The sequence below is a fragment of the Stegostoma tigrinum genome, chromosome 12 (genome assembly GCF_030684315.1).
Source record: "Stegostoma tigrinum isolate sSteTig4 chromosome 12, sSteTig4.hap1, whole genome shotgun sequence".
NCBI classification, from domain to species: Eukaryota; Metazoa; Chordata; class Chondrichthyes; order Orectolobiformes; family Stegostomatidae; genus Stegostoma; species Stegostoma tigrinum.
The window spans coordinates 19,063,505-19,090,905 of record NC_081365.1 but is presented as its reverse complement, the minus strand read 5'-3'; the positions used below and the strand labels follow the sequence as shown (position 1 = coordinate 19,090,905).

Here is a 27,401-nt window from a genome sequence, read left to right as displayed (position 1 = left end):
TCTTCACCTCCAGCTTCCACTTCCCCTTCAGCGACAAGTTGTTGTAGACCAGCTGTAGAGAGGTCTTCACAGTGGGACTCAAGCAGCCCTTCAACATCCTCACTCTCCAAATCTTCAACTTGCTTTGCAAGAACAACACAATGTTCTTTGATTCTAAGGAGCTCCACTGACATGAAAGGTTTTAAAATCTTCAAAAATATCTGGAGGAAGCTTCTGTCAAGCTGCATGCAAGCAGTCCTTACTGACATCACCTCGGGCCCCATGATAATGTCAATTGCATTCTTGATGTTAAAGCTCTCCCAAAATTGAAAAACACTGTCCTTATCCCCCCTAGTGGCTGCAATCAGCCTCTTAAATGTGTGCCTTAAATAATAGGCTTTAAAAGCTGCATTAGCCACTGGGGACTCCATAGTTAGGGGGACAGATAGGAGGTTCTATGGGGACGAGAGAGACTCACGGTTGGTGTGTTGCCTCCCAGGTGCCAGGGTGCGTGATGTCTCTGATTGTGTTTTTGGGATCCTTAAGGGGGAGGGGGAGCAGCCCCAAGCCGTGGTCCACATTGGCACCAACGACATAGGTAGGAAGAGAGACGGGGATTTAAGGCAGAAATTCAGGGAGCTAGGATGGAAGCTGAGAGCTAGGACGAACAGAGTTGTTGTCTCTGGTTTGTTGCCCGTGCCACATGCTGGTGAGGCGAGGAATAGGGAGAGAGAGGAGTTGAACACATGGCTACAGGGATGGTGCAGGAGGGAGGGTTTTGGATTCTTGGATAATTGGGGCTCTTTCTGGGGTAGGTGGGACCTCTACAAACAAGATAGTCTTCACCTGAACCAGAGGGGTACCGATATCCTGGGGGGGAAACTTGCTAAGGCTGTTCGGGTGGGTTTAAACTAATTCAGCAGGGGGATGGGCACCAAAATTGTAGTTTGACTGTAGAAAATGTTGAGAGTAGGGTGGTCCGAAATAAAGTTTCAGGGAAGCAAGATGGCACCGGCAAGCAAGAAGTTGGTTTGAAGTGTGTCTACTTCAATGCCAGCAGCGTCCGGAATAAGGTGGGTGAACTTGCAGCATGGGTTAGTACCTGGGACTTCGATGTTGTGGCCATTTCGGAGACATGGATACAGCAGAGACATGAATGGTTGTTGCAGGTTCCGGGATTTAGATGTTTCAGTAAGAACAGAGAAGATGGTAAAAGGGGTGGAGGTGTGGCATTGTTGGTCAAGGACAGCATTACCGTTGCAGAAAGGATGTTTGGAGACTCGTCAACTGAGGTAGTATGGGCTGAGGTTAGAAACAGGAAAGGAGAGGTCACCCTGTTGGGAGTTTTCTATAGGCCTCCGAATAGTTCCAGAGATGTAGAGGAAAGGATAGCAAAGATGATTCTCGATAGGAGTGAGAGAGACAGGGTAGTTATCATGGGGTCTTCAACTTTCCAAATATTGACTGGGAACACTATATTTCGAGTACTATAGATGGGTCAGTTTTTGTCCAGAGTGTGCAGGAGGGCTTCCTGACACAGTATGTGGATAGGCCAACAAGGGGCGAAGCCACATTAGATTTGGTACTGGGTAATGAGCCTGGCCAGGTGTTAGATTTGGAAGTAGGTGAGCACTTTGGTGATAGCGATCACAATTCTGTTATGTTTACTTTAGTGATGGAAAGGGATAGGTGTATACCACTGGGCAAGAGTTATAGCTGGGGGAAAGGCAATTACAATGAGATTAGGCAAGATTTAGGGAGCATAGAATTGGGAAGGAAACTGCAGGGGATGGGCACATTAGAAATGTGGAGCTTATTCAAGGAAAAGCTCCTGTGTGTCCTAGATAAGTACGTAGCTGTCAGGCAGGGAGGAAGCTGTAGAGCGCGGGAGCCGTGGTTTACGAAGGAGGTGGAATCTCTGGTCAAGAGGAAGAAGAAGGCTTATGTTGGGATGAGATGTGAAGGCTCAGTCAGGGCACTTGAGGGCTACGAGGTAGCCCGGAAAGACCTAAAGAGAGAGCTCAGAAGAGCCAGGAGGAGACATGAGAAGTTGTTGGCGGATAGGATCAGGGTAAACACTAAGGCTTTCTATAGGTATTTAAGGAATAAAAGAATGACGAAAGTAAGATTAGGCCCAATCAAGGATAGTAGTGGTAAGTTGTGTGCGGAGTCAGATGAGATAGGGGAAGCGCTAAATGAATATTTTGCAACAGTATTCACTCTAGAAAACGACAATGTTGTTGAGGAGAATACTGAGATACAGGCTAGTAGACTAGGTGGGATTGAGGTTCAGAAGGAAGAGGTATTAGAAATCCTTCAGAAGGTGAAGATAGATAAGTCCCCTGGGCTGGATGGGATTTATCCTCGGATCCTCTGGGAAGCCAGGGAGGAGATTACCGAGCCTTTGGCATTGATCTTTAACTCGTCATTGTCTACAGGAATAGTGCCAGATGACTGGAGGATAGCAAATGTGGTTCCCCTGATCAAGAAGGGGAGTAGAGACAACCCTGGTAATTATAGACCAGTGAGCCTTACCTCAGTTGCTGGTAAAGTGTTGAAAAAGGTTATAAGGGATAGGATTTATAATCATCTGGAAAAGAATAAATTGATTAGGGATAGTCAGCACGGTTTTGTGAAGGAAAGGTCGTGCCTCACAAACCTTATTGAGTTCTTTGAGAAGGTGACCAAACAGGTAGATGAGAGTAAACCGGTTGATGTGGTGTATATGGATTTCAGCAAGGCGTTTGATAAGGTTCCCCACAGTAGGCTATTGTACAAAATGCAGAGGAATGGAATTGTGGGAGATATAGCAGTTTGGATTGGAAATTGGCTTGCTGAAAGAAAACAGAGGGTGGTAGGTAATAAAATGTGAGGCTGGATGAACACAGCAGGCCAAGCAGCATCTCAGGAGCACAAAAGCTGACGTTTCGGGCCTGGACCCTTCATCAGAGAGGGGGATAGGGAGAGGGAACTGGAATAAATAGGGAGAGAGGGGGAGGCGGACCGAAGATGGAGAGTAAAGAAGATAGGTGGAGAGAGTATAGGTGGGGAGGTAGGGAGGGGATAGGTCAGTCCAGGGAAGACGGACAGGTCAAGGAGGTGGGATGAGGTTAGTAGGTAGATGGGGGTGCGGCTTGTGGTGGGAGGAAGGGATGGGTGAGAGGAAGAACCGGTTAGGGAGGCAGAGACAGGTTGGACTGGTTTTGGGATGCAGTGGGTGGGGGGGAAGAGCTGGGCTGGTTGTGTGGTGCAGTGTGGGGAGGGGACGAACTGGGCTGGTTTAGGGATGCAGTAGGGGAAGGGGAGATTTTGAAACTGGTGAAGTCCACATTGATACCATTAGGCTGCAGGGTTCCCAGGCGGAATATGAGTTGCTGTTCCTGCAACCTTCGGGTGGCATCATTGTGGCAGTGCAGGAGGCCCATGATGGACATGTCATCTAGAGAATGGGAGGGGTAGTGGAAATGGTTTGCGACTGGGAGGTGCAGTTGTTTGTTGCGAACTGAGCGGAGGTGTTCTGCAAAGCGGTCTCCAAGCCTCCGCTTGGTTTCCCCAATGTAGAGGAAGCCGCACCGGGTACAGTGGATGCAGTATACCACATTGGCAGATGTGCAGGTGAACCTCTGCTTAATGTGGAATGAGGGTGGTAGGTGATGGGAAATGTTCATCCTGGAGACCAGATACTAGTGGTGTACCACAAGGGTCAGTGTTGGGTCCACTGCTGTTTGTCATTTTTATAAATGACCTGGATGAGGGCGTAGAAGGATGGGTTAGTAAATTTGCAGACGACACTAAGGTCGGTGGAGTTGTGGATAGTGGCGAAGGATGCTGTAGGTTGCAGAGAGACATATTGGCAAATGGAGTTTGATGCAGACAAGTGTGAGGTGATGCACTTTGGTAGGAGTAACCGGAAGGCAAAGTACAGGGCTAATGGTAAGATTCTTAGCAGTGTAGATGAGCAGAGAGATCTCGGTGTCCATGTACACAGATCCTTGAAAGTTGCCACCCAGGTTGACAGGGCTGTTAAGAAGGCGTACAGTGTTTTAGCTTTTATTAATAGAGGGATCGAGTTCCGGAACCAAGAGGTTATGGTGAAGCTGTACATCCCTACAGATCGGTATGACAGGTCGGCACAACATCGAGGGCCAAAGGGCCTGCACTGTGCTGTAATGTTCTATGTTCTTTTGCATCCTGGTCCATGGGTTGAAGGAGAGAGGATGTGTTTGGGGTAGAAATAGCATTTTGATGTTTTCAGAAAGCTCACCAATGGCAAGAGGATGGCTTGGCGCATTATCTAGGATGAGGTTAACATTGCACATGCTCAAGACTGTGCCTGCGAAATGATCATGTGATGTCAACGTATATTCCTCCACACACCAATGGAGTTGCATTATAGCTGACTCAAGTTCACATTTTAGAAATAGCCTTCCCCTATTTGTCAGTTATGTTGTAACCAATTTCTGTTGCCCGGAAACATGTTATAGCAGAATCTCCTATAACTCTGGAGATATAGTGAAAAGTGTGCGGTTGCCACAATCTGGGGCTGTTTTGACATATAAAACGAATAAAAGAAACTATTTAAATAGAGCTCATCTTCATCTGCTGGGGTCCCAATGACAGCTGCTCGCTCTGCAAGGTCCCCACCCCAGGCCTACCGCAGCCAGGAGTCCCTGTTCCACCATCGCTGCAGCCAACATCCCACTGCCTTTCCACAAGACAACACACAGGCAGCATTCACTCCTGACTGCATTGATAAATCAGCCTAGACTATGTGTTGAGGTTTGGGATTTGCCTCTGTGGTCTGCTGATACCCTGGCTAAGATAGTAAATGTTATTAAAAAGGTAAATCTGGAAGACTGAAATTAAAATGTGAATATTGGAATGAAACAAATGAGTAGAAAGTAATTTTAAGGCTGCAATCAATAAATTTTTCTCTACACAGAGGGACAACAACACTTGGAATAAGCTTTCAAATAGAATTATAGAGGCAAAAAACATGGGTCAAACGGTGTTCCTTATGTGTAATTATCTTTCGATCAAGTGTAATAATATCCAAGTAGATAGGATTTAGCTTGAGGCCAATAACGCCTCACTGCAACACTTTCTTCCTTAGAAAGTCCCTCTGGACTAGTAATATAGTTTAACCTATTTTTTTAAACAATTTGTTCAGAGGTGTCATTACACACCTCTGGACTAGGTATGGCTTGAACCCAGGAAAACAGTATTTCTTATTGTATCAATATAGTGTTTACAACATTAGCACCTGAAAATTCAATAATGTTCAAACTCTCGATTTCATGTACTGAATCAATAGGAGATTTTTTTATATTCATTCATGGGATGAGGGTGTTGCTGGCTAAGCAGCATTGATTGTCCATCCCTAATTGACCAGAGGGCATTTTATAGTTAACCATATTGCTGTGGATCTGGAATCACATATAAACTAAACCAGATAAAGATGGCAGTTTCCTTCCCTAAAGGACGTTAGTGAACCAGATGGGTTTTCCAACAATCGACAATGGAATCACAGTCATCATTAGATTGTTAATTCCAGAGTTATTGTGTTGAAATCAAATTCAAGCTGGGTCCCCAGAACGTTATCTGGGTCTCTGGATTAACAGTCCGGCAATAATACCACTAAGCCATTGCCTCCCCTCCTTTTGTCTACCAATGCCATTTGTATTGATGTGCACAATGACCTCTGGCTGTTCACCCACCCCCTTCAGAATGTTCTGCAAATGCTCAGAGACATCCTTGACGCTGCCACCCGGGATACAACACACCATCCTGGTATCTCTTCTACGCCACAGAATCTCCTGTCTGTCCCCCTCACAATTGAGTCTCCTATCAGTATTGCTCTGTCTAACTGCACCCTTTCCCTTTGAGGCTCAGAGCTGGTCACAGTGGTACTGACCTGACTGCTGCCACTAGTCCCTGAAAGGTCATCCCCTTAACAGTGTACATAAAGGTATACATGTTATTGAAGGGAATGACCACAGAGCTGAGGATCAAATTCTATTGTCCCAAATGGCTTCATTTACATTCCTTATTTGAATGAATATCTATAACTGATATTTAATTGGCCTTTATTTGTATTGCTTCTTTAAAATAAAATGACTTTTTTAGCGTTTGCTGTGACATTCCTCCTTCCCAAACCACCACATATTTCATAAAATGGCCAAGTGTATTGCCATTGCAAGTTCAGCTGCACTGCAATTAATAAGAATGGCAGTAATGATGTTTGAACGTGTTGCAATAGAATAAAGGCTAAACATGTATACATTTCCACTGCACCTGGTCTTTGGCAGGTTCTGTAGTAATTCTGCAGTTGCACTTATTGTTTCTTTTTGTCACACAGCTGAAAATGTGGCCAAAGCAATACAGACAGAAGAATCTTTGTCTCCCATCACTTCCTTTTCTCCTCATAATGTCCTTCCAAATTTAGAGAAGAAGCCTGTACATAGTGAGGTAACCTTTACATTGAATTTTTATTTCAACCACACTTCAGTTATAACATGCCCTGTTGTTTGTCAATTAACTGATACAACGTGATTTTTAAAGGAATTGCACTAAATACCAAAGGATAATTTACTATTTCCCATTGGCATGGATGATTCTAATGCAGTGGTGGTTAAATTGATAAGTTCACTTTCGGTTACAACTGACACAAATGGAAGAAGCCTGGTTTGAGCTAGGTAGTCTCGTTGCGAATCGCAATCGGGCTCCTACTGTGAGTTAAAGGAGGAAGGGGGCTGAAGTCAAGTATGGTTATTCTTGCGGATTGCTATTTCCGCATCCCTACAAAAACATGTGTACACGTTTTGAGATAACAAAGTGTGGAGCTGGATGAACACAACAAGCCAAGCAACATCTGAGGAGCACAAAAGCTGATGTTTCGGGCCTAGACCCTTCATCAGAAAAGGGGGAGGGGGAGATGGTTCTGAAATAAATGGGGAGGAGGATTGAAGATGGATAGAGGAGAAGATAGGTGGAGAGGAAAATAGACAACTTAAAGGGACAGGGATGGAGCCAGTGGAGGTGAGTGTAGGTGGGGAGGTAGGGAGGGGATAGGTCAGTCTGGGGAGGACGGACAGGTCAAGGGTGAAGTTGGTAGGTAGGAGATGGGGGTGCAGGTTGAGATGGGAGAAGGGGATAGGTGAGAGGAAGAACAGGTTAGGGAGGCGGGGATGAGCTGGGCTGGTTTTGGGATACGGGAGGGGGAGGAGTGATTTTGAAGCTTGTGAAATCCATCCTCCCTGGACTGAACTATCCCCTCCCTACCTCCCCACCTACACTCACCTCTACTGGCTCCATCCCCACCTCTTTAACTTGTCCGTCTCCTCTCCACCTATCTTCTCCTCTTTCCATCTTCGAACTGCTTCTCCTCTCTCCCTATTTATTTCCAGAATCCTCTCCCCTTCCCCCTTTTCTGATGAAGGGTCTAGGCCCGAAACGTCAGCTTTTGTGCTCCCAAGATGCTGCTTGGCCTGCCATGTTCATCCAGCTCCACACATTGTTATCTCGGATTCTCCAGCATCAACAGTTCCCAATATCTCTATACACGTTTTGAGTATCTCTTTGACACTCACTGTTTAGGCTTCTTGTTGAAGACTACATTGCTGTGAGGTTTCAAAGGATGTCAGACACCCAGCATGAAACATGCCTTTAAGTGCCTTGTCTATGTCAAGTTAGATGGCATGCAGATGTGGTGGTCATTCTGCGTGTTAATTTTATTCTATTACTTGAAGGTAAATTGTGCTATTGAATTTAGTAAGTCCCACTTTAAAGGCTGTTCACTTTGCTGTAAAATAAAGCTGCTTAAGTTCTCTTGTGCTACAGCGCTAGCATCTTTACCCCTGGGCTGAGAGGCCCAGGTTCAAATCCCACCTGCTCCAGAGGTGTGTAATAACATTTCTGAACGGTTTGATTAGGAAAAATAGGCTAAATAAAAAAGCAAATGTGAACTGAAGCAGCTTGAGTCCTCTGGTCGTGCAGTAGTAGCAGACTTAGCCTTGAATCAGGAGGCTTGGGCTCAAGTCCCAATATTCCAGAGGTGTGAAAGACATCAATGAACAGGTCAATTAGAAAAATAGATTGTTTAAAAAGCAGTTTATCAATTTGAATCTGGCCTTATTTCACCAGTGGTGCTTTGATACTACCTTCTATGATATTGAAAATATACACATTAAAAGAAAATCCAGTCCAGCTCACAGGAAATCCAGAAGTTAACCAACAGAAACAGCAAAATCTAAAGATGTTGAGCAAATCAAAAGGGTCAGAGGCAAAAATAATGAGTTTAATGGCAGAAGTCAAGAATGATGGGACTCAGAGAGAAAGGTAATCTCAGTCAAATGATTGTGAGTTTAAGGTGATGGAATAAGAATCTATACAGGGAGAATGCAAGACAAATGGAAAGAATAGAGAGCACGAGAGCAGAGTACTTTGCAGGAAGAAATTAAAGGGTACAAATTTGAGGTCGATGAAGACAAAGATTGCCAGCATGAGATAAAATAGAGAAAGAGCTAACATAAGCCCACAGATAAGGGTCAGCAGACTCTCTAGAACTGGAACTCTATCAAATCTGAGTTTGTACTTTAAAGAAAGGGATATTACTGTTAGATTTATCTGGTATTTGAATTGTGAGCTCGTCAGTATAAGCAAAGAGAAATAAATGAGCCAGCAGACTCATGACATGACTAAACAGAAAAAGGCCTCTCAGCTATTCAGCTGACAGTGCAGACTTTGATTTTAAACTATGTGCTGTTTTAGGGGTTTGTGATGTAACATCTCAAGCCTATTCTTGTCTTCAATGCATTTTAAATTTAGAATACATTAGATAAAACAAAAAGGAGCTTGGAATTCTGAATCTGCCTTTGACCTCAGTAGATTGAGGAGAACTGTAGCATTCCCCACAATGACTTCCAGCTGAGGTCTGCCAGCTTAGAACTAACCAGAGATGGAACTGGGAGACTTGGGTCTGCATCAAACTCTCAGGCTCAGTACCCTTGTCATTATCATTGCAATGCTTCCACTGAATGAAATGTTTTATTGATTTTTTTTTCTTCTGTGTACCTTGATTTTTGTTATGTTTGTTTAATTGAAGTAGAAGGCCAGAGGTGAGTGACAGCTGCTGTATGGTGCCCAGTCATATAATGAAGCTTGGGACAGTAGAAAATAATCCCTCAATAAAAGTGGTACTATGCTGCTGTTATCACACTGACCTAGAGATCACACTCTTATCAATACACAAAAGCTTATTTTGAAAATAACTATTTTGCAATGCAACAGAAGGAAGCACCAAATGAAGCTGATGATGATTGCAAAGCATCAAAAAGACAACTCAGAAAGGAAGACAGTGAATTAGATTCTGAGATGGAGAGACTAAGAAAAGGTGAGCCTTTTATATTCTCTACAGAAACTCATCGGAACTGAAAGTAATCAATTATAAGAAAGAGCATGAGAGACAACAAATACATCGAACCTGTTTTTAAAATTTGAGTCCTAAAATGCTACACCACAGAGGGCGCATTTTCCTAAAATCTTCATGCAGGTCCTCATTTGCTGCACTGTTCAGGGAAGGTGGACTGAGGCCAGGAAATAGGAGTATAAGGTTTGAGTGTGGGAGAAGGAGAGAGAGTAAAATTGGAGTTCTCTTGCACAGAAAAGTCCACCATCTGACCAATTGTTCAGGAATGAAAGATATACAAAAGAAACAGGGAGAGGAAAGCTCTCTCTTCAGGAAGTAAAAATACTGTGAATATTCTGAAGCTGCCCTATTTTGTTGGTGACAAATTAAAGTTTTCTATTTGTATACTCAGTGTTCTTTGTCTCCACTAATAATGATCATATGAATAATTTAAAACAGATATGAGAGGTAGTCATAGAGTCATACAGCACGGAAACAGACCCTTTGGTCCAACTCATGTATGCTGACCAAGTTTCCCAAACTAAACTAGTCCCACTTGGCCCACATCTCTCTAAATCTTTCCTATTCATTTACCCATCCAAATGTCTTAAACATTGTAACTATACCTGCATCTACCACTTCCTCTGCCAATTCATTTCACAAACAAACCACCCTGTGTGTAAGAAAGCTGGCCTCAAGTCCCTTTTAAATCTTTCTCCTCTCACCTTAAAAATATGCCCCCCCCACCAGTTTTAAACTCCCATATTCTACGCAAAAGACCTTTGCTATTCATCTTATCTATGCCCCGCATGATTTTATAAGCCTCTATCATCCCTGAACCATCTATGCTCCAATGAAGAAGTCCCAGCCTATCCAGGCTCTTCTCATAACTCAAACCCTCCAGACCCTGCGATTTCCTGACAAATCTTTTCTGAATCCTCTCCAATTTTATAATATCCTTCCTACAGCAACACAACCAGAACTCTACACAGTATTCATAAAGTGGCCTTGCCTACATCCTGTACAACCTCAACATGATGTTCCAACTCCTATACTCAGTGGCCTCAGCAATGAAGGCAAGTGTGACAAATGCCTTTTGAACCACCGTGTCTACCCATGACTCAACTTTCAAAGAACTAAATACCTGAACCCTTGAGGCCACTCTGTGCGACAACACTACCCAGGGCCATACCTTTGACTGTGTCAGACCTGCTGTTGTTTGTTTTACCAAAATGTAATATTTCATGTTTGACCAAATTAAACTCCATCTGCACCTCCTCAGCCTTTGGCCCAGTTAATCAAGATCCCTTTGTTATCTTAAATCTTCCTCACTGACAACAATTTTGGTGTCAACTGCACACTTACTAGCCATGCCTTCTACATTCTCATCCAAATCATTGAAATAAATGACAAACACCATTGGGTCCAGCACCGATCTCATTTCAATTTTTTTGTTGAAGTTGCATTGTTAGTAGTTTAAATAACAATGGGGAGCAGGTTCTTCTGTCCATTATTTTTCTAAGGCTGAAGCTAGGAGTCGGAGAGATCAACATACCTTTACTCAGAGCCGGAAGGTTGAGTAGTATTTTGCATTCAAACATTTACTAAGTTCGTCCAAATCTTCTATAGCCAGTGGCTCCACATCAGTCAGACGTGAAGAAAAACCTTTTTTTTTTAACAAGAAGAACATATTTTTGGTTTGGTTATCACACGATAATTTCCAGAAATCTCATTTGACTGTCAGATTGCCTTATAAAAGACCAGAATGGTGGCACCCTAGAAGTCTTTATTTTTGTTACATTACATATATTGAACTGTTATAAGTGTAACTTTATTGAAACGAAGGGAAAGATTGGATGATGTAGTGGCTTAGCACAATAGTCCTTCACCTCCGGTATTTGGGCTTCATGCTGCCTCAGAATACTGGAGTGAGAGCCTCATCTTCCAGCAGTGTGTAACCTGGCTAGCATGAACATGGTCAGGCTTTGCCACAACCACAAAGTAAATTCCTAATTTCCACTAATCAGCGATCTTGCTTTGAGGAACTGTTATAATGGGTATTGTAGGGAATGGAGATGTCATGGCAATGTTGTATGGCCTGGTGTTTGGACATTGAGCAGCAGAAAGAAAGGCAGGAGGAAAAAAAGCTCATTTGTTAGACACCTCATTACTTCTTCCAGACACTCCAAAGCTATTTAAAACTCATGACCTACTTTCCGTTGCACAATCTCCATTTTATATGGGCAAATACCAATCAACTCTCAGAAAAGAGCTAAAATATGATTGGCCAGTTTATTGCTTTTACTTTTAAGTGTGTTTTCTAAGGGAGAGTAGCTTCCCACTGTTCTATACCTACAAGAAGTGCTTTATTAACTCTGAAATGCTTTAGGATACCACTGCTATACAAATTGACTTGTTCCTTTCTCACCTGCAACAACGCAACCGGGGTCTGCTCTGAAGTATCAAATAAGATCATATGCTCAGATAAGTAGCGGGTTTGAACAGGTAACCAAACACCAGATTGAAATGCGAAAATGACAATTATTGATACCAGATTTAAATTGAAAAATGACAATAACTGAGATAAGACAACAGAATATTTATTCTGTACTGTTTTGTCATCTCCACTCCAAATCCACACTCCATTATTGGCTATTGACTCCATCCTTCTCTCTCAAAACAATCCAAGAATTAACTAGTCTGTTTGCAACCTTGGTATCACATTTGGCTCCAAGCTGAGCATCAGACCTCAAATACATGCCATCACTACAATAGCCTATTTCCATCTTCATACATCTCCTCATTCCATCCCTGCCTCGGCTCATCTGCTGCTGAAGCTTTCATTTGTGCTCTTGTTGCCTGTAGGTTTGACTATTCGAATGCTCTTCTGGTTGGTGTCCATTTTGTGAACTTGAGGTCATCCAAAAATCAGCTGCCTGAGTCTTAGTTGACAAGAATTCACCTATCACCTCCTATGCTGGCTAACCAAATTGTCTCCTTACAACGCCTTGATTTTAAAATTCTCATCTTTGTTTTCAAATCCCTTCTTAGCTTTTCTCCACCCTTTCTCTGTAATAGCCTCCGGCCCCACAACTCAGAGATTCATCTAACTTGCCTTTGAACATCCCCAAGTTCAATTGCTGTGCCTTCAGCTGTCTCGACCCAGAACTGTGCAATTACTTCCCAACACTTCGCTTTCCTTCCCAATTCCAGCACCTGGTAAAACATAACTGGAAACTAAGTCAGCACCTTCAAAAGAGCAGTGGAGAACCTACATTTGAAAAGAGCTTTGGAAAAAAGGACGATCTAATAATACAATTCAGGATCGGTGAAGTACACAAAAGAAAGAATCACAGAATTGTTACAGTGCAGAAGGAGGCCATTCAGCTGACTGTGTCCGCAACTGCTCTTCAAATGGGCATCATTTCTGGTGCCAATCTCCTGCCTTTTCTCCATAGCCTTGTGCACTATTTCTATCCAAACTGTCATCCAGTACCCTCTTGAATGCCTCAATTGAAACTGCCTCTGCCAAATTTCCAGACATTGCATTCCAGACCCTAACTACTGTGTGAAAATGTGTTTTCTCACATCATCCTAGCTTCTTTTACATGTCATTTTAAATCCATGACTTCATTCTTGTTCCTTTTTCAACTGGGAACAGCTTCACCCAGTACTCTATCCAGCCTGGATCACAGGATACAAATATAACATTGTATTGGTATCAAATCAGATATTTTGGCAGACTACTTTGGAACAGCTTTTTACATTTCTTTTCATCGTATATGGGCTTCTCTGGACTAGACTAGATTTTATTGCCTAATTGCCCTGGAGAAGGTGGTGGAGACTTGTCCTCTTGAAACATTATAGCCCTTGGTATGTATGAATACATAGTGCTGTTAGGAAGGAAATGGTAGTATTTTGACCCAGTGACAGGGAAAAAAATGGCATTATAGTTCCAGTCAAGATGGTGTATGACTTGGAGAGGAACTTGTAAGTAATGGTGTTCCCCCATGCATTAGCTGACCTTTTTCTTCTAGCTACATGTTGGTGGAAATGAAAGTGCTGTTCAAGGACCCTTGGTGAATCATTGCAGAGTACCATTTAGATGGTTGTTGTGGGTTGGTGGTGAAGAGAATGATTGTTGATAATGGTGGATCAGGTGCTAATCAAGTTGAATGTTTTCCTGTGAATGGTATCAACATTTTTGAGTGTTGTTGGAGCTGCACTCGTCCAGGCATATACGGAGAGTATTTTATCATACTGATTTTTTGATGGATGTACGGACACTGGGGATATAGAAGTTGAGTTACTCCCCAGAGAATTCTTAGTTCCTGACTCACTCTTGCAGCCAATGTATTTACATGGCTGGTCCAGTTCAGTTTCTGGACAATAGTAACTCTCCGGATGTTGAGAGTGAGAGATTCAGTGATGGTAATACTATTATTGTCAAGCAGAAATGATTAGATTCTGTTTGTTGGAGATAGTCATTTCCTGGCTTTTGTATGGCACAAGCTATTACTTGCCACTTATCAGGCTGTATATTGTCTGAGTCTTGATACTCATGGACACAGATTGCTTCAGAACCTGAGGAGTAGTAAATGATTCTGAACATTATGCAGTCATCAGGGGACATCCCCTCTTCTGAATTTATGCTGGAGGGCTGGTCATTGATGAAGCAGCTGAAGCTGGTTAGGCTGAGGACAGTACCCTGAGGAACTCCTGTTAGGATACTTTTGGAGTGAGATGATTAGCCTCCAACAACTGCAACTATCTTCTTTTGTGCTCAGTATGACCCCAGCTGGCAGGGGGCTTTCTCCAACAACTCCCATTGCATCCAGTTTAATTAAGGCCTCTTAATGCCTCACTTGGTCAAATGCTGTCTTGTTGTCAAGATCAGTCACTCTCAGCTCTCCTTTGGAGTTCAGCTCTTTTGTCCATTTTTGCACCAAAGCTGCAATCTGATGAAGAGCTGAGTGGCCCTGACAAATTAAACTGAATGCCTGTAAGCAGGTGATTCCCTTGCAAGTGCTGCATGATAGCATTGTCAATAATTATTTTGCTTATTCTTGGGAATAATATGATTAGACTATAATTTTGTTTTAGATTGGTCCTGTTCTTTATGGGAAAACCTATTTGGGTAATTTTTCACTTTGCTGGGTAGATGCCAGTGTGATAGCTATACTGGATTAACCTTAGGAGTGCAACAAGTTCTGGAGCACAGGCCTTCAAGTTCTTTTGCTGGAATGTCACCAGCCCTATATCCTTTATGGTATCCCATGCGTCCAATCATTTCTTGATGTTATATTGTTTGTATCAAATTGGTTGAAGATGGACATCTATGATGTTGGGAACTTTAGGAGAAAGCCAAGATGGATCATCCACTCTGGCTGAAGATGGATTCAAATAATTCAGCCTTAATTTTTACACTGATGTGCTAAGCTTTCCATCACTGATGTTGGGGATAATCGTACAGACTCCTCTTCCTATTAGTTGTTTAACTGTCCAATCACAACTGGATGTGGCAAACTGCAGAGACTAACGTTGATCTTTTATTCCTCTCTACTTCTGCTGTTTGGCATGTAAGTTGGCATGTATTGTAGCTGCTGCCAAAATGCCCTTCTGCACTCTTCACTGAACCAAAGTTGAATTTCTGGTTTAACAATAGTGGTAGAGTGTGGTATATGCTGGGCCATAAGGTGGCAAATGTGGATAAGTACAATTCTGCTGCTGCCTGAAACGATTTATTTTTTAAAAATTGGTAATATATACATTAGGAATACGTACACAAGCATATAACACAATATCAACATTTCACTTGCTGTTGCCTTTTACAAGAGGCAGTATGGGATCCCAGAAATCTACTGATTATGTTCAAGTTCCAGCAAATAAATCTGGAATTATTGCAAACTCCCATTCCAAATTTAAATATATCCATCAACTTTGCTTATCAAGTTCTCTCAGCATGACTGAGGTTATAAACAGCCCTAAGGCCTTAGCAGACAAGTTTCTTTATGTGCAAATTATTAATTATTATTATGATAATATAATAATAAATATAATAATAATAATAATAATAATAATAATAATAATAATAATTTAGGGCGACATGGTGGCTCAGTGGTTAGCACTGCAGCCTCACAGCGCCAGGAACCTGGATTCAATTCCAGCCTTGGGTAACTGTCTGTGTGGAGTTTGCACATTCTCCCTGTGTCTGCGTGGGTTTCCTCCGGATGCTCCGGTTTCCTCCCACAGTCCAAAGATGTGCAGGCTAGGTGGATTGGCCATGCTAAATTGCCCATACTGTTCAGGGGTGTGTGGGTTATGGGGGATGGGTCTGGGTGGGATGCTGCAAAGGGGCAGCGTGGACATGTTGGGCTGAAGGGCCTATTTCCACACTGTGGAGAATTTAATCTAATCTAATATTTCAGTTGTTACTTGTTTACACACATAAACTCTACCTCCTTATTTTAAGCCATCAAGAGCCATAAAAACAAAGACCACAAGACCAGAAGATGTGAGAGCAGACATCGACACTTACATCCATTGAGTCTGCTCTGCCATTCAATGAGATCATTTCTGATCTGATAATCATGAATTTCACTTTCCTGCCTTTTCTCCATTTCCCTAATTCCTTTACTGATTAAAAATCTGTTTATCTCAGCCTTAATGTGCAGCAAAATGTTCCAGAGATTCACTCCCCTCTGAGAGAAAAAAAATTCCTCCTAATCTCTGTTTTAAATGAGCAATCCCTTATTTTGAGAACATGCCCTGCAGTCCTAGCCTTCCTGCATTTATCCTGTCAAGTCCCCAAAGAATCTTATATGCATTGATAAGGTAACCTGTCATTCTTTGAAATTCCAATGAGTACAGACCCAATCTCTCTATAAGATAGTCCCTCCATACCCAGTATCAGCCAAGTGAATCTACCCTGAACTGCCTCTAGTAACCCAAAACAGGTGCCTTGGATTGTTTTAACAAAACCTAAACTTGTACTCCATTCCCTTTTGCCTTCCATTGTACCCACTGAATGTGACTGCCAGCTTTTCATGAATTATGCATGAGGATTCCCAAATCCCTCTGTGCACCTGTTGTTTTCCCCACAATGCCATGTAATAGGAGCCAAGTATGAAAATACTTGCATTTATTTGATACAAGTCAAACATATACACAGAGAAGGAAAAATAAGAAGGAAACAAAAGAGTTTACAATAAGAACAACTTTAAAAATGCAGTCAAAGAATATTACTAATCTATTGGACTTTGTTTGAGTCAGAAATTCAGTGTTCAGTCAAGGTTCTTTTCCATGAGAATTCAGATTCAGGTAGGTGCAGTCAGCTGAACTTGCAGAGTTCCTTTAGAAGTTGAAGAAAGTCTGGCAAGATAAGATTGCACTACAGACTTTGTCTACCTTTCTGCTAGGGAGACACTGTGACAACTGTTCCTTTGTGTTTGGGAGAGAGATAATGGGAACTGCAGATGCTGGAGATTCCAAGATAATAAAATGTGAGGCTGGATGAACACAGCAGGCCAAGCAGCATCTCAGGAGCACAAAAGCTGACGTTTCGGGCCTAGACCCTTCATCAGAGAGGGGGATGGGGGGAGGGAACTGGAATAAATAGGGAGAGAGGGGGAGGCGGACCGAAGATGGAGAGTAAAGAAGATAGGTGGAGAGGGTGTAGGTGGGGAGGTAGGGAGGGGATAGGTCAGTCCAGGGAAGACGGACAGGTCAAGGAGGTGGGATGAGGTTAGTAGGTAGCTGGGGGTGCGGCTTGGGGTGGGAGGAAGGGATGGGTGAGAGGAAGAACCGGTTAGGGAGGCAGAGACAGGTTGGACTGGTTTTGGGATGCAGTGGGTGGGGGGGAAGAGCTGGGCTGGTTGTGTGGTGCAGTGGGGGGAGGGGATGAACTGGGCTGGTTTAGGGATGCAGTGGGGGAAGGGGAGATTTTGAAACTGGTGAAGTCCACATTGATACCATATGGCTGCAGGGTTCCCAGGCGGAATATGAGTTGCTGTTCCTGCAACCTTCAGGTGGCATCATTGTGGCAGTGCAGGAGGCCCATGATGGACATGTCATCAAGAGAATGGGAGGGGGAGTGGAAATGGTTTGCGACTGGGAGGTGCAGTTGTTTGTTGCGAACTGAGCGGAGGTGTTCTGCAAAGCGGTCCCCAAGCCTCCGCTTGGTTTCCCCAATGTAGAGGAAGCCGCACCGGGTACAGTGGATGCAGTATACCACATTGGCAGATGTGCAGGTGAACCTCTGCTTAATGTGGAATGTCATCTTGGGGCCTGGGATGGGGGTGAGGGAGGAGGTGTGGGGACAAGTGTAGCATTTCCTGCGGTTGCAGGGGAAGGTGCCGGGTGTGGTGGGGTTGGAGGGCAGTGTGGAGCGAACAAGGGAGTCACGGAGAGAGTGGTCTCTCCGGAAAGCAGACAGGGGAGGGGATGGAAAAATGTCTTGGGTGGTGGGGTCGGATTGTAAATGGCGGAAGTGTCGGAGGATAATGCGTTGTATCCGGAGGTTGGTAGGGTGGTGTGTGAGAACGAGGGGGATCCTCTTGGGGCGGTTGTGGCGGGGGCGGGGTGTGAGGGATGTGTCGCGGGAGATGCGGGAGACGCGGTCAAGGGCGTTCTCAATCACCGTGGGGGGAAAGTTGCGGTCCTTAAAGAACTTGGACATCTGGGATGTGCGGGAGTGGAATGTCTTATCGTGGGAGCAGATGCGGCGGAGGCGGAGGAATTGGGAATTCCTCCGCCTCCGCCGCATCTGCTCCCACGATAAGACATTCCACTCCCGCACATCCCAGATGTCCAAGTTCTTTAAGGACCGCAACTTTCCCCCCACGGTGATTGAGAACGCCCTTGACCGCGTCTCCCGCATCTCCCGCGACACATCCCTCACACCCCGCCCCCGCCACAACCGCCCCAAGAGGATCCCCCTCGTTCTCACACACCACCCTACCAACCTCCGGATACAACGCATTATCCTCCGACACTTCCGCCATTTACAATCCGACCCCACCACCCAAGACATTTTTCCATCCCCTCCCCTGTCTGCTTTCCGGAGAGACCACTCTCTCCGTGACTCCCTTGTTCGCTCCACACTGCCCTCCAACCCCACCACACCCGGCACCTTCCCCTGCAACCGCAGGAAATGCTACACTTGTCCCCACACCTCCTCCCTCACCCCCATCCCAGGCCCCAAGATGACATTCCACATTAAGCAGAGGTTCACCTGCACATCTGCCAATGTGGTATACTGCATCCACTGTACCCGGTGCGGCTTCCTCTACATTGGGGAAACCAAGCGGAGGCTTGGGGACCGCTTTGCAGAACACCTCCGCTCAGTTCGCAACAAACAACTGCACCTCCCAGTCGCAAACCATTTCCACTCCCCCTCCCATTCTCTTGATGACATGTCCATCATGGGCCTCCTGCACTGCCACAATGATGCCACCCGAAGGTTGCAGGAACAGCAACTCATATTCCGCCTGGGAACCCTGCAGCCATATGGTATCAATGTGGACTTCACCAGTTTCAAAATCTCCCCTTCCCCCACTGCATCCCTAAACCAGCCCAGTTCATCCCCTCCCCCCACTGCACCACACAACCAGCCCAGCTCTTCCCCCCCACCCACTGCATCCCAAAACCAGTCCAACCTGTCTCTGCCTCCCTAACCGGTTCTTCCTCTCACCCATCCCTTCCTCCCACCCCAAGCCGCACCCCCAGCTACCTACTAACCTCATCCCACCTCCTTGACCTGTCCGTCTTCCCTGGACTGACCTATCCCCTCCCTACCTCCCCACCTACACCCTCTCCACCTATCTTCTTTACTCTCCATCTTCGGTCCGCCTCCCCCTCTCTCCCTATTTATTCCAGTTCCCTCCCCCCATCCCCCTCTCTGATGAAGGGTCTAGGCCCGAAACGTCAGCTTTTGTGCTCCTGAGATGCTGCTTGGCCTGCTGTGTTCATCCAGCCTCACATTTTATTATCTTATGTTCCTTTGTGTTTGTTGACTGCAATGTCCTCACAGTGCAAGGGTGTGACATTCCAGAACTCAGTTTTAAGGGAGATTTAGACTAGAACAGTCAAAGCTAACCCTGGATCCTGTTTGTGGTGTCATCAGTTAGGTTCTTAGTAGACTGTACATTAATAGTAGACTTAATTTTTACCAGACTGAGGCAAAGGCTTGTAAGTGTAAAATGAAAACCTATTTCAAACATCAAAGGAATTTTGGTCATAGTACAGGTCCATTTAAAAGTCATTTTGACAAATAGCTTCTGCCCCTCTGATCAGGGGTGCAGTAATCATGTTGGGAGAGAAATGGGAATGTTAGCACCTCCACAAGTGTAGTGGGGTTAAGCTTACGTGCCACCAGCCTAAATCCATTATTCATTATACGAGATAGGTTTTTTAGCTGTTGTTACCATTTAAGGCATAATGAAGTTGATGACTAATTTTAGCTTTCAGGCCTTGCTTGGGAGGCATGGTGTTTGTGCCTTTGTGTATGTTGACTACAAGGTCGTCACAGTGCAAGGATGTGAGATTTCAGCTTTGGTCTTGTAACTGCTGATTGGAACTTTTCAGAAACTATACCCAACTTGCATCATGTAATCAGTGGTGGCCAAGTCTTAGTCTAGCAAAGTCCATTTTAATGTTTAATCAAGAAAGGATAGTTTTCAAAATAATTTATAATCTCTGTTCATGTATTATGGACATGATAGGAGTAACTATTTCTGTGTATGAATCATGCCAACCAGTTTACACACAGAAAGCTTCTACAAACAGCAATTTAATATTAAACATATAAGTGATTTTGGATAAAAATGAAAAACACTGGAAATACTTAGCAGGTCAGGCAGCATCCGTGGAGTAAGTTCCAGAGTTAATCTTTCACGTCAATGACCTTTCATCAGAAGGAAAGCAAAATATTGTGAATTCTGAAGATTTGAATTGAGAACAGAAAGGCATTGAGAGATTATAGGTCTGACAGCATGTGGAGAAATTCTTCCAAAGAAAAGCTATAGACTCCCTACAGCGTGGAAACAGGCCCTCCAGCCCAACAAGTCTACACCAAACATCAAAGCATCCCATTGAGACCCATTCCCTATAACTCACCTAATCTACAAATCCCTGAACACTACAGGCAATTCAGCATGGCCAATCCACCTAGCCTGCACATCTTTAGACTGTGGGAGTAAACCAAAGTGCCCAGAGGAAACCCACGCAGATACAGGGAGAAAGTGCAAACTGCACAAACAGTTGCCCATGACTGGAATAGACCCCAGGTCCTTGGCGCTGTGAGGCAACAGTGCTAACCACTGAGCCACCGTGCCACCCCAAATTTGAATTCAAATTCCACCATCTGCCTACTTTTAAATGGGGAGAGACTTCAAGGTTCTGATTCTTAAAGATGTTGGGGGAGACAAGGATAGAGATATGTTTGTGATCGGGCAGAAGGTAGAAGAGATTGGGAGGCAGAAAGTTAGTCCTGCAAAGCAAAGGGAAGCATGAAAGGCAACAAGGTACCTAGAGCTGCCAAAACTCAAAAATTAGAGCAAAGTATTCAAAGAGAGTAACAAAGTGGGAATCTGGATGGTGGAGGTGTGGGTATGGTGGGGTTTACAGTCAGGTTGGGTAGCCTTGGAAGAGCTGAACTTCATTAACTTGGGAGAATTTGTAATAGATAGGAATGCACTGAAGAAAGTGCAGAAGCAATTTACAAGAATGGTTCCAGAAATGAGGAACTTCAATAATGAGAGTAGATTGAAGAAATTGGGATGCTCTCCTGGTAGAGAAAATGCTGACAGGTGATTTGATAAAGGCTTTCAGAATCATGAACAACGAGGTTAGAGTACATGGGGAGAAATTGTTCCTGTTCATATACAAAACAAAACCAGAGGGCATAGATTTAAATTGGTACGCAAATGAAGCAAGGGTGATGTGACAAAGAACTTTGTCACACAGTGAGTAGTTAGGGTATGGAAAGCACTGTCTCGATATGATAGAGGCAGATTCAATGAAGACATTCAAGACGGCATTAGATGGTTACTTGGATAGAAATACTGAGTACAGATATCAGGAAAAGGCAAGGGACTGGCACTAGGTAATAGAACCGGTACAGGCACAATGGGCTGAATGGTCCCCCTTTGCACTATAACAAATAGGAAGGATGGTAAATAGCAAGGAGGAAACAAGAACTTTACAATGGATATTAATGGGTTGGGAGAGTAGCCAAGATGTGGCAGATGGAGTTTAACATGGATAAGTGTGTGGTCATGCATTTTGACTGAAAAAATGGGAAGGAGACCTACTTTTAAATGGGGAGAGACTTCAAGGTTCTCCAGTGCAGAGGGATCTGGGTGTCCTCATTTTTGAGTCACAGAAAACTAGTATGCAGGTACAGCAGATAATAAAGAAAGTGAATGGAACTTTTTTTTTAGTTAAAGGAATAGAATATAAAGGTAAGGAAATATTGTTGCAACTATACAAGGCATTGGTGAGACCACACCTTTGTATTTCTTTACTTACTTATGGGATGAGGGTGTCGCTGGCTAGGCAGCATTTATTGCCATCTCTAATTTCCCAGAGGGCAATTCAGAGTCAACCACATTGCTGTGGGTCTGGAGTCACATATAAGCCAGACCAGGTAAGGATGGCAGTTTCCTTCCCTAAAGGACATTAGTGAACCAGATGGGTTTTTCCTGACAATTGACAATGGATTCATGGTCATCACTAGAATCTTAATTCCAGGTATTTGTTGAATTCAAATTCCACCATGTGCCATGGCATGATTTGAACCCCTTTCCCCATACATTCTTTGGGCTTCTGGATTAACATCCAGCGATAATAAGACTGGGCCAGCATTTTCCATCACCTGGAGTATTGTGCACAGTTTTGGTCCCCTTATTTGAGGAAAGATGTAGTGGCCTTGGAGGCAGTTCAGAGGAGGTTCACCAGATTGATCCCAGAGATGAGGGGTTTGTCATATGAAGTAAGATTGAACAGTTTAGGCCTATACTGCCTAGAATTTAGAAGAATAAGGCGAGATCAAATTGAGGTATTCAAGATGATAAAAGGTGGAGATAAAATAGACATAGAACGGATGCTTCCTCTTGTGGGGCATTCTAGGATGAGAGGTCATAGTCTTAGGATAAGGGATAGCAAATTTAAAACAGTGTTGAGGAGAAACTACTTCATCCAAAGGGTTGTGAATCTGTGGAATTCGCTGCCGCAAAGTGTGGTGGATATTGGGACAGTGAGTAAATTTAAGGAGGAGTTAGACAGATTTATGGGGAGTGAGACAGTTATGGGGTTAAGGCAGAAAAATGGGGGGGTGAGGAGCATATCAGCCATGATTGAATGACAGAGCAGTTCAATGGGCCACATGGCCTAGTTCTGCCCTATTTCTCATAAACTTGTGAACCTACCTGGAGCTGTCAGGGACCATCTCCACACACCTACCCGGAGTCATAGGGTCACACGGAAACAGACCCTAAGGTCCAACCAGTCCATTCTGAACATAAAACAACATTAAATTAGTCCCAGATAACACAGTGTGGAGCTGGAGGAGCACAGCTGGCCGGGCAGCATCAGAGGAGCAGGAAAGTTGATGTTTTGGGTCAGAACCTTTCTTCAGAAATGGGGCTGCTTTGCAGTGGGGTTATAACTCACTCAGAGATAGTAAGAAATGCCGATGCTGGAGTCAGAGATAACAGTGTGGAGCTGGAGGAGCACAGCAGGCCAGGCAGAATCAGAAGCATCATCAGAATTTCTGAAGAAGGGTCCCGACCCAAAACTTTCTTCCTCCTCTGATGCTGCCTGACCTGCTGTATTCCTCCAGCTTCACACTGATTCCAGTATCAACATTTCTTACTATCTTATAGTCCAACAGGTTTATTTCACAACACATGCTATCAGAACCTCAGTCCGTTTTCAGGTGTTAGTGAGACAGAGTAGTATCAGACACAGAATTCAGAAGTAAAAGATCAAAGGTTCACAGCATTGCTGAGGATGTAGTGTGAGACTTTGTTTAGAATCTGTTTGCATTTTAGTTTGCAGTCAGACTAGTATTTCTAAAGTTTTTTTTCCTTATTCATTCATGGGGCAACAGTGTTGCTGGCCAGGCAGCATTTATTGCCCATCCCTAATTGCCCAGAGGGCAGTTCAGAGTCAACCACATTGCTCTGGGTCTGGAGTCACATGTAGGCCAGATCAGGTAAGGATGGCAGTTTCCTTCCCTAAAGGGCATCATTAGTGAACCAGATGGGTTTTTTTCCCTGACAATTGACACAGATTCATGTTTGTCATTAGATTCTTAATTCCAAATATTTTTTATTGAATTCAAATTCCACCATCTGTCGTGGCAGGATTCGAACCTGGGCCCCCAGAAAATTATCTAGGTCGCTGGATTAACAGTCCAGCGATAATAACACTAGACCATTGCCTTCCCTATGGGAATTTATAAAACCCCATATTGACTGACTGACTATAAGTTGTATGCTTTTTGAACAAAATAAAATATAAAAAATACAGATTCACCCCATAGATTAACGTGTGTGTGTGAGAAGATGGGAAAGAGAGAGAGTGTGGCGGGGGACGGGCCTCCATGCACATCCACATACCCCACACACACTCTCTCTCTCACCCGATCTCCCTCCCCGCCCCCCCAACACACACGGAGGTACTTAGTTTCTTGGGGACAAAGGTAGCCCAGCTGGTCGCCAGAGAGCACTTCATGATGATATTAAAAGCAGGGAAAAGATCGCGGTGACAGACGAGCATCACAATCAGGGCAGCAAAAGCCCAGGTCCCAGACATCCACCGTCCCTCACCCTCCCGGGACTAAGGTTCGTGAATCATCAGCCGGATTTTTAATGAAGTGTTTACTCCTAAAAAGAGATAGTAGGAACTGCAGATGCTTCAGAAGAAGGGTCTCGGCCCGAAACGTCAGCCCTCTGCTCCTCTGATGCTGCTTGGCCTGCTGTGTTCATCCAGCTCCACATCTTGTTATCTCCTCCGAAGAAGATTCTCCTTGTCCCGATGTTCCGTCGACAACACTAAATCACCCGCTGAGCTCCGGGCGTGCGCCCCCGTTGCCCAGCGTTCCGCTCCTCTCTCTCATCACCACCTCAGCTCTCCAAAGAGATATTCCGACTATCTAAAACAAATTCGCTCAGAAAGGAGATAATGGGAACTGCAGATGCTGGAGAATTCCAAGATAATAAAATGTGAGGCTGGATGAACACAGCAGGCCAAGCAGCATCTCAGGAGCACAAAAGCTGACGTTTCGGGCCTAGACCCTTCATCAGAGAGATCTCTCTCTCTGATGAAGGGTCTAGGCCCGAAACGTCAGCTTTTGTGCTCCTGAGATGCTGCTTGGCCTGCTGTGTTCATCCAGCCTCACATTTTATTATCTTCGCTCAGAAAGGAGCTAGTTTGTAAATATCAGGAGCTAATAATGATCTGCAGTTCGGTGTTGAATGCAAATACATGTCAGCATTTTAAGATGACAGTTCTTCAGCAATGATGTGCTAAATTTGGGATCCACCTGCTCCTTACTCATTGCAGCTTGGGTCCAAACGTGGACATAAGTGCTGAACTTCAGAATTGAGGTGAGAGTGACTATTCTTAACATCAAGGCTATATTTAACTGAATATGGTACCAGGAATCCTGAGCAAAACTGGAGTCAAGGGGAACCGGGGGAAATCTCGCTGGTCGCAGGATTGCCCCTAAACGTTATTCCCGGACTATTATTCCCAGCACAAAAGAAGGTGAGTGTAGTTGTTGGAGGACAATCATCTCAGTCCCAGACCATCACGACAGGCTAAGCTCAGAGTAGCATCCCAGACCCAGCCATCTTCAGCTGTTTCAATGACCATTGCTCCATTATAATGTCAGAACCCGGAATGTTCACTGATAATTGCATAACGGTCAGCATTGTTTGACATTTCTCAAATGACAGCAACCTGTGCTATTAGTAACAAAGTCCTGGACAACATCCAGGCACAGCCTGATATGTGGCAAGTAATAGACGTGCCACATAAGTGCCAGGCAATGACCATCTCCGGTAAGAGAGAACCTAACCATTTTCCTTTCACATTATCAGTGGCATTATTATTGCTGAATCCAACATTGTCAATGTCTTCGGGGTTACCATTAACCAGAAACTGAATTGGACCAGACATATAAATACTATTGCTATACAAGCACATCTGAGGCATAAATCACCTTCTACCTCTTCAAAACATGTCCACCCTCTAAAGGCACAAATTAGGAGTGTGACTTTCATTCCCTTCATCGCCAGTGCACAATGGCAGCAGTACATTCCATCTGTAAGATGCAGTGAAGCAATGTACTCCTTCAAAAGAATATTCCAAAGCCACCACATCTATCACCTCAAAGGACAAGCACCAGATTAATGGGAACACTACCACTTGCCAGTATCCTTCCCTAATCACATTGTAAGTGTACCCACACATCATGGTCAACGGTGAATGAAGAAGACAGCTGACTAACAGCTTCTCAAGGGTACTTAGAGATTGGCAATAAATGTTAGGCCTTGTGGGTGATGCCCACATTCCATAAACAAATAAAACAAAATTCATGGGAGGCAGTGATGAATTGTAGTCTCACTGGATTAGTCATTCAGAACTCCAGACTTATGTTCTGGGGATATCAGTTAGAGTCCCACTGTAGAACATGATGGAATTTGCATTCAATAAATTTCTGGAATCTATAAAATGCTAGCTTAATGGAAACCTTGGGACCACGGTCAAATACCATAAGTGCCATTTGATTCACACATGTCCTTTAAGGGCAGAAATCTGCCACTCTTACCTGGCCTGGGCCTGCAAGTGACATCAGACCCACAGTAAGAAATGTAGCTGGCTCTTAATAATAAGTTGTGGCCAATTGTTGCTGGCCAAGCCAGCAAGGACCAAATTCCATGAATGAACAAAAGAACTTTCAATGCCATTTAGTGTTATTGTTTTCATGTAATTAGCTGCCTAAGTTAAGTTGGAAGTTACTAATGTTGTGATGTTGAACCAGAGGCGCACTAATATCCTGGGTGGGAAATTTGCTAGTGCTATTCGGGTGGATTCAAACTAGTTCAGCAAGGGGATGGGAAACTATGGTGTAGTTCCAGTGCACAGGAAGAAGAGAGTAGGGAGGACATGGACAGGATCTCACTGTCACAGGAGTATGCTGGAAGACAGCAAGCTGGATTGAAGTGTGTCTACTTCAACGCCAGGAGTATCTGGAATAAGGTAGGTGAGCTTGCAGCATGGATAGGTACCTGGGACTTTGATGTTGTGGCCATTTCGGAGACATGGATAGAGCAGGGTCAGGAATGGATGTTGCAGGTTCCAGGGTTTAGATCTTTCATTAAGATCAGGGAAGGTGGTAAAAGAGGGGGAGGTGTGGCTTTGTTAGTCAGGGTCAGTATAACAGTGGCTGAAAGAACTTTTGACGAGGACTCGTCTACTGGAGGTGGTATGGGCTGAGGTCAGAAACTGGAGAGGATAGGTCACACTGCTGGGAGTTTTTTATAGGCCTCTGCAAAGTTCCAGGGATGTGGAGGAGAGGATCAGCAAAATGATTCTGGGCAGGAATGAAAGGAACAGGGTGGTCATTATGGGAGATGTTAACTTGCCTAAAATTGACTGGAAATGCTATAACTCCAGTATGTCTGGTGGATCAGTTTTTGTCCAATGTGTGCAGGATGGTTTCCTAACACAATATGTCGGAGGGCCGACAAGAGGGGAGGCCACACTGGACCTGGTACTTGGTAATGAACCAGGCCAGGTGTTTGATTTAGTGGTAGGTGAGCACTTTGGAGAGACTGACCATAATTCAGTTACATTTTGTTTAGCGACGGAAAGGGAAAGGAACATTCCACAGGACAAGAGTTATATATCGGAGGAAGGGCAATTATAATGCGATTAGGCAAGACTTAGGAGGCATAGAATGGGGTAGCAAAATGCAGGGAATGGAGACAAACAAAATGTGGAGCTG

The 27,401-nt window shown here is 44.2% G+C and overlaps 1 protein-coding gene across 3 annotated transcripts in view; it reads left to right on the top strand.

Annotated features, from left to right (window-relative positions):
• The window catches only part of LOC125457224 (lebercilin-like protein), a 100,041-nt gene that overhangs the window by 62,119 nt on the left and 10,521 nt on the right, over nt 1-27,401 (top strand). For 2 of the 3 annotated variants that reach the window (XM_048541151.2, XM_059650023.1), the window contains exons 6-7: nt 6,338-6,447; nt 9,268-9,370. The exons of the other annotated variant lie outside the window; for it this stretch is intronic. In XM_048541151.2, coding sequence (XP_048397108.1) covers nt 6,338-6,447; nt 9,268-9,370 — 213 coding nt within the window. The remainder of the gene's footprint in view (nt 1-6,337; nt 6,448-9,267; nt 9,371-27,401) is intronic. 3 annotated transcript variants of the gene reach the window in all.